At 38.3% G+C, this 10,734-nt stretch overlaps 1 protein-coding gene across 3 annotated transcripts in view; it reads right to left on the reverse strand.

The window, feature by feature from the left end:
• Nucleotides 1–10,734, reverse strand: part of plekha8 (pleckstrin homology domain containing, family A (phosphoinositide binding specific) member 8) — a 63,357-nt gene that overhangs the window by 24,818 nt on the left and 27,805 nt on the right. For all 3 annotated transcript variants that reach the window (XM_043689509.1, XM_043689510.1, XM_043689508.1), the window contains exons 5-6: nt 4,256–4,408; nt 1,204–1,244 (exon numbers count right to left, since the gene is read on the reverse strand). In XM_043689509.1, coding sequence (XP_043545444.1) covers nt 1,204–1,244; nt 4,256–4,408 — 194 coding nt within the window. The remainder of the gene's footprint in view (nt 1–1,203; nt 1,245–4,255; nt 4,409–10,734) is intronic.

Below are 10,734 nucleotides of genomic sequence, written 5' to 3' on the forward strand. Positions count from 1 at the left end.
AGGTAAGGGGTAAATGTAGGGGTATGGGTGGGTTTCGCTTCGGCGGGTCGGTGTGGACTTGTTGGGCCGAAGGGCCTGTTTCCACACTGTAATCTAATCTAATCTAAAAATCACACAAAATGATGCCTTCATTGAAATTCATTCATTAGCAATAAAATTCTTTGGGACTTTAGCAGTGACAGCAATGTAATTTCACTATTACACCACCATTAATATGATACTATCATCCAACAAATTCCAAGTTATGCCTTTTCAAGCAAAGAAAGAATTTTAAATAAATTTACGCTGTCTATTGTTTGGAAAAAGTATTTTCTTCCTCCACGTTTCCAGGTAATTGCTTCATGTAATATTCTCAAGTAAGGAGAGGCAAATTACCTGTTTCCAAAACTATTAACATCTTCCCAAAGATTAACTACCAGGAAATATTTGAATGGAAGAAATTATGCCTCCAGCTCAGACATGGGGAAGTTAAAAACAACAAGTGCACTAGCACTTGTGGGCGGCACAGTGACACAGTGGTTAGCACTGCTGCCTCACAGCGCCAGAGACCTGGGTTCAATTCCCGCCTCAGGCAACTGTCTGTGTGGAGTTTGCACATTCTCCCCGTGCCTGCGTGGGTTTCTTCCGGGTGCTCCGGTTTCCTCCCACAGTCCAAAAATGTGCAGGTTAGGTGAATTGGCCATGCTAAATTGTCCGTAGTGTTACGTGAAGGGGTAAACATAGAGGAATGGGTCTGGTTGGCTTGCTCTTCGATGGTTGGTGTGGACTTGTTGGGCTGAAGGGCCTGTTTTCACACTGTAAGTAATCTAATCTAATCCATTTTTTACTTTGTACATCACTAATCTGTCTTTAGCCACTGATTAATTGCTTTTATATGTTCCTAATTTTGATCAATTTTAACAAGACTGACCATGCTTTGGGTCTACAATGACACCACTTGTTTTTACCCTCACAGCAGCAGCAAGATCGTTTGATAATAGCAACTCAATCAACTTTTTTTTTCATAAAAGCCTTGATTATTAGTTTTATGACTGCGAAACATGGCCAAAACAGAAAGCTTGCCACATTTATTGAGTTATCAGTCACTGAAAAAGAAATTCATAATTTGGAGCTCTGAGATTTTTAACAATTATGGGTAGCCAAATTTGAATGTCAATTCTGAATGGAGAAGCTGCGAGTCTAACATTCGCGATAAGTTCTGACCTTTTTGTGCAACTGTAACTGGATTGAAGATGGTGTTTAATCTATAAAAATGATAAAATAACACAAATTAGAATAAAATGGCAACATCTCTAACTCCTCATTTAACAAATGATAAAATGTTGCTGATGAATTTTATAGTAACAATCATCCTGACCGCACTGTTTCAAAAGTTTGCTTCATTGAGATATATGACCAATATCATTTAAATCTCAATCAAAGTTTAAATGTGTCTTGTATAACAATAATACGGTCCTTAAATTTTCAACATTCCCAACTTAGTAGACTGATGGAGACTACAAAAGTATGTGACAAGCTCAGATTGTTGAATTCATCAATTAATGTCCAATTAGACCATTTTGGTATGGTCCTAGCATGTGGGACTACTGAACAAGTCAGATCCCAGAATGAAATCTGGCCTGATAAGACCATATTTTTATTTTAGTTAGTGTGGGGTCAGTCAACATTACAAGAGGCCACAGAGTTTCTTTAACAGCAGAACAGCAGCTTATTACTCACAAACAAAACCAAAGTTATACAGATGCAAAATACAATGAGAAAACACTTTTAAAACATACAGTAAGATAAAGCTTGAATTAAGACAAATCCAGAAAAGCTAACTCTCAATATCTGATATTTAGGTTTGAGTTAGTTGATTCTCCCCAGCTGTTGTTTCCTGTGAACAACATAATCTTCTTAAATGAATATTCTCAAAACCTGCAGCTTGGATTTCTTCGCTTTTAATAATCTGCAAATTCCTAACCAAATACTGTTGGTCTGTAATTTGCAAAAACTTAAGTTTCCTCCTATGATAATATGTGTTTTGACTGAATGGTTTGATACTCATTTCTTGAAAAGAAACTATGATTGCTTCTGACCCCAGTCAGGACTCATCAGAATTTCCAAAAAATTTTAATTCCCTGGGGGCTGTAAGATAAAATCAATCCTTGACTACCCTTAAACAAAAACAAGTTAAGGGCCTTCAGTACTCACACCACCTGTCATAAACCAACACAGTAAAAATAATCCTCCGTTACCAGTCCAGGGTCCCTACTCTAACTTATTCCGAATTAGTCATTATCCTGGAAAGACTGCCTGATATAGTTATTATGATAATTTTTCCAACCCATCACGAAAGTAACCAACCACACAGGCTACTATTTTAAAATCCAAAGCCTACAAATGATATTCATACATAAATCATACAAGTTTCATCACAATTCCCTCTTTAAAATAAAATTGTATGATCTCAACTAATATCATTACTAATAAGTCAGATCCTAAACTGCAATTTGGCTCAATAACAGTTTTTTTTTTGTTTTAACAAGGTGGACAAGTATGTAATGCTTCTGTTTTATTGTGAAAACCAAATCTGAAGTTTATTACACAAAAGAAATGAAGATAAAATGAAATAAACTATTTACTTTGTGTCACATTTAAAGATTTTGAAGCACACTGTAAAATACAATTCCATTTATCCCAATGAAATTCGAAAGAGAATTCCCTTCTTTATCATATCTACAACTAAACCATCAACTTAACCGATGCTTCAATTCCCAGTCTTCAGAAACTGATAGCCTCTACTTTAAGCCTGTATACAACTGTACTTTGGTAATGTAACTAAACAATTCTGGTCTGGAACTTCCAAACTAAATTCCTTACACTGAGGTAACCTATTTTTTAGCAGTTCGAAGCTTCCTTTCGGACAAATTGTTTACATATTCAGCTTCAACCAGGAATTCTGTAGACTGAATGTAAACTGGTTTTCCAAGCAATGGCTTTTTCCTTTAAGTCAACTAGCAACACATTGCCAGATCCTTCTAACTGAAATGTAATGCACTACAGTGTTTATTTTGTTCACTTGCAAAACTTTTCTGACGTAAACAAATAGCTTCCACAAATTCTCTATTTTTTTTAAAATCAAAGGCTTTAGAAAGCCTTTTAATTTAATCATTACATTCTTTTAGCAACACAAAAGCCCACATACCACTACATACAAACCTAAACTCAAAAATAAATTATTTTAAAAAATATATATATAAATTGCACACATTATATCAGAAAATCTAATAATTTTGGCTTTTATAAAAAAAGATAGTTTTAACATGTAATTTAGGGGAAGAGAGTTTCCATGTAGAGCTAGGCATCTGCAGGAACTTTGACAATCTAAACTACAAGAACTGTTCACCAAGGTTTATGAAGGTTGCAAATTCACAAATAAAAGACTTAGAGAAAATTTAAAGAACAAATTATATGTGCAAACCTTGAAAATATCCAGAAACTGTAATATAAGTTAGGCAAGATTGCAAATACCTATAAGGTCTGCCAATTTAATTGTGTTGCCTTAGTAGATGCTTTCACCCAAGGACATTGAAATGAATTGTAACACCAGCACTGAGATTTATACACAATGTTGACCAATTGTAAGGTAGGCAGAACATGATTTTGGACTTCAGTCTTCTGTCAGTGCAAAGTAATAGTCACATTACCACTGCAGAGCAGTAGCATGAAAATTCTTGTTTAACTTATTGTTGAAATGTTTGAGATATTTTCAAATTATTTGCTGCCCAGCTTATTTGATGATTATAAAAATGCATATTAAAAACCATCAAAAATACAACCATGTAGGAATTTTCCTTCTCGAACACCTGCTCTGGTTGTGTAGTTACTTCTCTCATAAAGGGATCAAGGAATATTAGCAAAGGGACAGAAATCAGATCAGTTTCTTTCCCCGTTTATTGAAAGCTTTCTCATTTCATTTCCCTTTTTTAAAAAATTGCTTTAATAGCAGCCATATAGCAGGATAATGATCTAGAGCTAAGCCAAAGAAATGAATACATTAAATAGTATGTAACTTTAGTAAGGAGAGTGTGTTTGTGATACCAATTTATTAATAAATATCTCATGGTTCCAGGACCCTGTATTGCATTCAATTTGGACCTGCCAGAGCAAGTAAAAAAGACAGAGGTTTATAAGTGATTCAGCATATATCATTTGAAGAGAGCCATTACCAATAGTAAATGTAAAAAAAAAATTGCTTAAAAATCAAACATACTCTGTTTGGTTTTATGACCGTCACATGTGGGGAACTTGGAGGTGTCGGTTGAAACAGTTCAGGCCTCAAGGTAGCATTTGCAATTTGCATGCATTCGTCCAATGTCTTCATAAAGGTGTTGCAAGTTGATCGGAGAAGAGCTGCCATATCAATCTTCATGAAGAAAGAGGAACAAGAAATAGAACAATATTATAATTTTGTTTTAGGCTGTCTAGAGCTTTAAGTGGGATTGTGATGGTGACAATACATTGGTGCGCTTGTCAACCCATGATGTCATGACATTAATGGGTTCCTCAAAGTCAGTGTCAAAAGTAGAGTAGCATGCAATAAAATTATTGTGGGACTCCCCACCCTCCTTACAACAGTAAGAATCTCCCTTGAAAATCAGAATGTAAGTACATACACAGGAGAACAGTACATGATTCATTGTCGTTCTAGTAGACAAATAAAAATCAGGAAAAAGCCATGTCCTTAATATTATTTTATCTTAAATAACTTTTATTTTGCAGTGTTATGTCACTGTCAATACAAATGGTGTAAAAAATAACTATTTGCATATGATTGATTGTGATTATCAGAAGGGGAGTCTGGTTTCCATAGCTTGCAAACAAACGTGGGGAATAGAAGATTAAAGTGCAGCTAGTGATATTTGTATTGCCATCAACAGAGGAAACTACAAAATTACCTGGAAAGTACAGGAGAACAAACTTAAAAAGACCAATGATATAACACCTTTGTTCTCTCTGGTTCCACATTTGGGATTTTAAAAGGTGTTAGTGAACATAAAACACTCAGTGTCAAATTTTGTCTTTAGTAAGTTTCCATCAAAAGTAAAAGCCACACAGCACCAGAAATCCTAACATTCAGGATTAAGTAACAATTCAGGAAAATGCAATTTCCTTTGGAGGGAGGGTACACAAAGCAATAAGCTAGTGTGCACAAGTCTTGTTCTCAATTGATTCAAAGGTAATGAGTTCTCTTTGGCTGTTCTCGTTAAGTAATTTAATAGCACCTTAATCAAATTGAGGAAGCAAACAATTACAAAAGTTGGTTTGGTCTATTGGTTCCAGAAGCAGTGATGTCAGGACAACAATGGCAGCCTCCAGTACTGTTTGCTATTTTTCATTCAACAGTTCGAACACTGAGCCATGCAATTTTTAACCTTTGTAGATCTGACCTTTCTTCATCCATCGTGCAACTAGATTTGTCTGCACTGTTTGTCTGTCTTCAGTGCTTTAGAATGACACTAGAATTCCATAAGAATCGCAACTAGATCTTGAGGGGAGTGGAAATCTCACACAGAGATTTCTGACACAAGATTCAGATCAGAACTTATTTAGAAATGTGGAGCCACACTTCCATACTGACTACTCTCTCGTTGTGCAAAACAGTCAGGGGAAGAGTTTTTCACAACAGGCATCTGTTATATTCTGTAATTTGAAAGGTTCGGAACCACAGACAGCCACTTCGACAGCTTCTATCAAATGGTAGGGACATAAGGTTAGGGTGCAGAAGGTATGGTAACAGCTAAGTAACATGCCAGCTGGATAGAATGCCAGTTAAGTTGGTTACCAGGTGGGTAGGTGGTATGGTGTCAAATGGTTAGGCAGGGTAAGTGATACAGTGTTTAGGGAAAGTCAGATTCGGTGGGAGAAATAGCATCCAGCAGGGGCAGAAATAGCATCCAGCAGGGTTTGGATTCAGCGGGGTGAGGGTTTGGGTCTGAGACTATCTTAAAATCAAGTATAAGAAAAGAGGTTTTACCTAGTCTATTTATGTAAATCAAATCATTGCTTCTGTAAAGCTTCTGTAAGTAACTTCAATAGTTCTCTGGGAGAGAATGTAATAGTCCTTCCAACTTCACAAACACCTCCATATTATTCAATCTGACTACAGGTGGGGCAACGTTTGAGGTTCAATTTCTACTTTAAAGTATTAAATTATTAATAATTTAGTCATGAATAATTCTGATATTTTTATTTCACTAGATACTTCTTTCACTACAGACTATCTTCCTTGCTGTGGTATCGCTTTAACATATTAGAGTGATAACCTCCCTGATTTTATCTTCTGTCTGGAGAACACATTCAATTGTTAGAGTTTCTTTTGGACTTTCTAAGGTCCAGTGAATCTGACTTTTAGTAGTTCCTTGGAGACAGAAAACAGCATTAACTCATTGTCTGCGGCAAAAAAAAATCCAAGCTTTTTATCAGCTCTAATTTTCATTGCTTGTTGAGCATTTTTCAATGTTTTCTGGCCGACTCACATCATTTGGTTAGATCTTTTTCAGAAACTGGCACACAAGTCTCCAAAGATTGATTTCTATGTATTGCTTTAATTAATGCCTGGATTCCTTATATTACATTCAAAGTGCCATGTTCTTACCCAACCCATCTATATCCCTCTGCAGACTCTTTGTATCCCTCTCAGAGCTTACATTACTACTTTAATTTTATCATCATAAAACTTGTTACACTCCCCTTGCTCATCTAAGCCATTGGGGTAGATTGTAAGTAGCTAAGGCCTAAGTACTGAGACTTGCAGTATCCTGCCAGATACTTGAAAATTAGCATGGCCAGCACCACACACTCGACTGTGATCTCCAGCATCTGCAGTCCTTACTTTCACCAAGATACTTGAAAATGCCCAATTTATATCTACATTCCATTTTCTGTCCATTAAGTAAACCTTATTCCATACTAATACATTACCCCCAACCCACAAGTCCTAGTTTTGAATGGTAGCTTCTTGTGTGATACCTCACTGAGTGCTTTTTGAAAATTCAAATATACACATCCACTGGCTTCCCATTAACCATCTTAACAGCTATGTCCTTAAAAAAACATAATTCTGCATTGATCATGCTTAACCACGTGATCATTTTATTAATGCCTAATAAGAGACTACAATCAGACTAACTATTACAATTCACTGCTTTATCATTAGCAGAATTAGGTTTGTTAATCTCTGGTCTTTGGAAACAGTTCTAGAACTTCAGGAATCTGAAATGCCAAAAATAAACGTGTCAACTTCTCTGCAGCTACCTCCAGTACTATTCATTTTCTTATTCTGATGACTTTAAATTTTCTTATTCTTGCAAGACTTCTAGTATGCCATCATTTCTGGAATGCTTTTAATACCTTCCATTGTGAATCAACAATAGTCAAGGATGGAATAAGAGGCAGGGAGGAAAATGGAGTAGAGTCAATAACCAGACCAACCACGAGTAACGTTAAAGATCACACAACACCAGGTTATAGTCCAACAGGTTTAATTGGAAGTACATTAGCTTTCGGAGCGTCGCTCCTTCATCAGATGATAGTCCGAAAGCTCCGAAAGCTAGTGTGCTTCCAAGTAAACCTGTTGGACTATAACCTGGTGTTGTGTGATTTTTAACTTTGCACACCCCAGTCCAACACCGGCATCTCCAAATCATAACCACGAGTAAGTAAGTGTTATCCCTGCTTCTATTTTTTTACATTCTTACAAATATAAAGCACTGTTTAATGACCTTGTGAATTCATTATTCGAAATTACAATTACATCTATCTTTGCCTCTAATTGGTCTATGTTTAAATGCTCTGATCACTTCCTACACGTATACTAAACAAAAACAGATAGTCAATATTTGTGTTTCTCTCTGGTTTACTAACTTTCTTACCTCATTAATTCCTTGGTCCTCCATATCGGAGTTTTAAAACTCAGAATCCTCAGGCTTATTGCTCGTTTTAGCAAATTCCTTAGTTGTCAGTTACTGTTTGTCTATCACGATATAGACTCATAGTGATGTACAACATGGAAACATACTCTTCCGTCCAACTCGTCCATGCCAAGTAGATATCCCAAATTAATCCTGTCCCATTTGCCAGCACTTGGCCCATACTCCTCTAAAACCTTCCTATTCACAGACCCACAAAATGCCTTTTAAATGTTATAATTGTACCAGCTTCCTCCACTTCCTCTGGCAGCTCATTCCATACATGCACCACCCTCTGCGTGAAGAGGTTAGTCACAGGCCCTTTGGATCTGTTGGGCCGAATGGCATGTTTCCACACTGTAAGGATACTATTCTATTCTATTTTATATCTTTCCCTTCTCACCCTGAACCTACGCCCTATAGTTCTGGACTCCCCACCTTGTCTATTTATCCTATCCATGCCCCTCATGATTTCTTTTTGAGTGCGAGCAGCAGCTGAGGTTAAACGAACCCGGAAGATTGCAGCAAAGGTAAGACAGTTTGTTTTAAAATTACTTACCAGTAGTGGGCAGCGGTGTTTTTTTTCTTCAGAAGGAGTGGGAGCAGCAGGGGGAAGTGACGACGACCAGAGGGGCAGCCGGGAAGGAAAGCAGTGAGTATATAAATCAGGAAGGCGGCTAAACCCAAGACTCTGGTTTGTTAAGGTCAGTACTTCCTATTTCTTTATCAGTGACTGGTTAAAAATTTACTTTTTTGGTTTATCTATTAATTGGTTTTTAGAAAAAGACTATATCAGAAAGTATTTTAACTCAAATTTATACAAAGTAATAAAGTAATTAACTAAGCAGAGATGGCTGGGCAGGTGGTGTGCTGTTGCTGTATGATGTGGGAGCTGGCTGATCCCATTGTGAACGGCAGTGACCACATCTGCAGCAAGTGTTGGTTGCTGGAAGAACTCCGGATCAGAGTTGATGATCTGGAATCTGAGCTTCAAACATTACGGCACATCCGGTAGGGGGAAGAGTTACCTGGGCACTTTGTTTCAGGAGGCAGTCACACCTGGGAGATTAAGTAATTCACATCCAGTTAGTGATCAGGGACATCAGAGTGTGACTGTAAGTGAGGAAGGTAGGGGGAACCGGAGTTCAGGAGTGCAGGAGCCTCAGCCCTTGACCTTGTCCAACAGGTACGAGATTCTTGCTCCGTGTACAGATGAGGAAAAGGACTCTGGCCAGGATGCGCTAACTGACCACGGCACCATGGTGCAGAAGGCCATTCAAGAGGGGGGAGCTAATAGACAAGTAGTGGTTATAGGGGATTCTATAATTAGGGGGACAGATAGTATCCTTTGCAAGCCGGATCGGGAGTCCCGCATGGTGTGTTGCCTGCCCGGTGCCAGGGTTCAGGACATCTCCGACCGTCTTGAAAGGATATTGGAGCGGGAGGGGGAGGATCCAGTTGTTGGGGTCCACGTTAGTACCAACAACATAGGCAAGACTAGGGTGGAGGACCTGTTTGGGCATTACGAAGCACTAGGCAGGAAATTGAAGCACAGGTCCTCAAGGGTCATAATCTCCGGATTACTGCCCGAGCCACGTGCCAATTGGCATAGGGACAAGAAAATTAGGCAAATAAACACGTGGCTAAGGGATTGGTGTGGGAAAGAGGGATTCCACTTCATGAGGCATTGGCATCAGTTTTGGAACAGGGGGGATCCGTACCGTTGGGACGGTCTCCACCTGAACCGATCAGGTACCAATATTCTAGCGAAGAGGATAAATAGGATGGTCAGTAGGACTTTAAACTTCTGAGTTGGGGGGAAGGGAAAGTGAAAGCAACAGGGAGTATGGAGGTAAATGGCAAGATAAGCAGCAGGATAGAATGTTTCCAGGCGGATTTAAAATTGAGGCAGACTGAGAATACAGTAAAAAGCAAGGATAACTTAGGACATATGACTTCCAACATCTCTAATGATAAGGAAGTTAGCATTAAGGCACTTTACCGGAATGCTCGTAGCATACATAACAAAGCCAATGAACTAATGCCACAGATAATAGTGAATGATTATGATGTAGTAGGCATCACAGAGACTTGGTTACAGGGGGGTCAGGACTGGCAGTTAAACCTCCATGGTTTTACAACTTATCGAAAAGACAGAGAGGTGGGCAGAGGGGGTGGGGTTGCCTTGTTAGTTAAGAACAAAATTAAATCTATGGTATTGAATGACATAGCGTCGGATGATGTGGAGTCTGTGTGGGTGGAATTGAGGAACCACAAAGGCAAAAAAAACATAATTGGAGTTGTTAGTGATGGGAGATAAGGAAATAGCTGGAGAACTTAATAAGTACTTTGCGTCAGTCTTCACAGTGGAAGTCATGAGTAATATCCCAACAACTAAAGGGAGTCAGGGGGCTGAGTTGAGTATGGTTGCCATTACAAAAGAGATAGTGCTAGGAAAGCTAAAAGGTCTTAAAATTGACAAATCTCCTGGCCCGGATGGGCTACATCCTAGAGTTCTGAGGGATGTGGCTGAGGAAATAGTGGAGGCGTTGGTTGAGATCTTAGAAAAGTCACTGGAGTCAGGGAAAGTCCCGGATGATTGGAAGACCGCTGTTGTAACCCCATTGTTCAAGAATGGATCAAGACAAAAGATGGAAAATTATAGGCCTAACCTCAGTTGTTGGTAAAATTCTAGAATCCATCGTTAAGGATGAGGTTTCTCAATTCTTGGAAGAGCAGGGTTGGATTAGAACAAGTCAACATGGATTTAGTAAGGGGAGGT

The sequence above is a fragment of the Chiloscyllium plagiosum genome, chromosome 5 (genome assembly GCF_004010195.1).
Source record: "Chiloscyllium plagiosum isolate BGI_BamShark_2017 chromosome 5, ASM401019v2, whole genome shotgun sequence".
NCBI lineage: Eukaryota > Metazoa > Chordata > Chondrichthyes > Orectolobiformes > Hemiscylliidae > Chiloscyllium > Chiloscyllium plagiosum.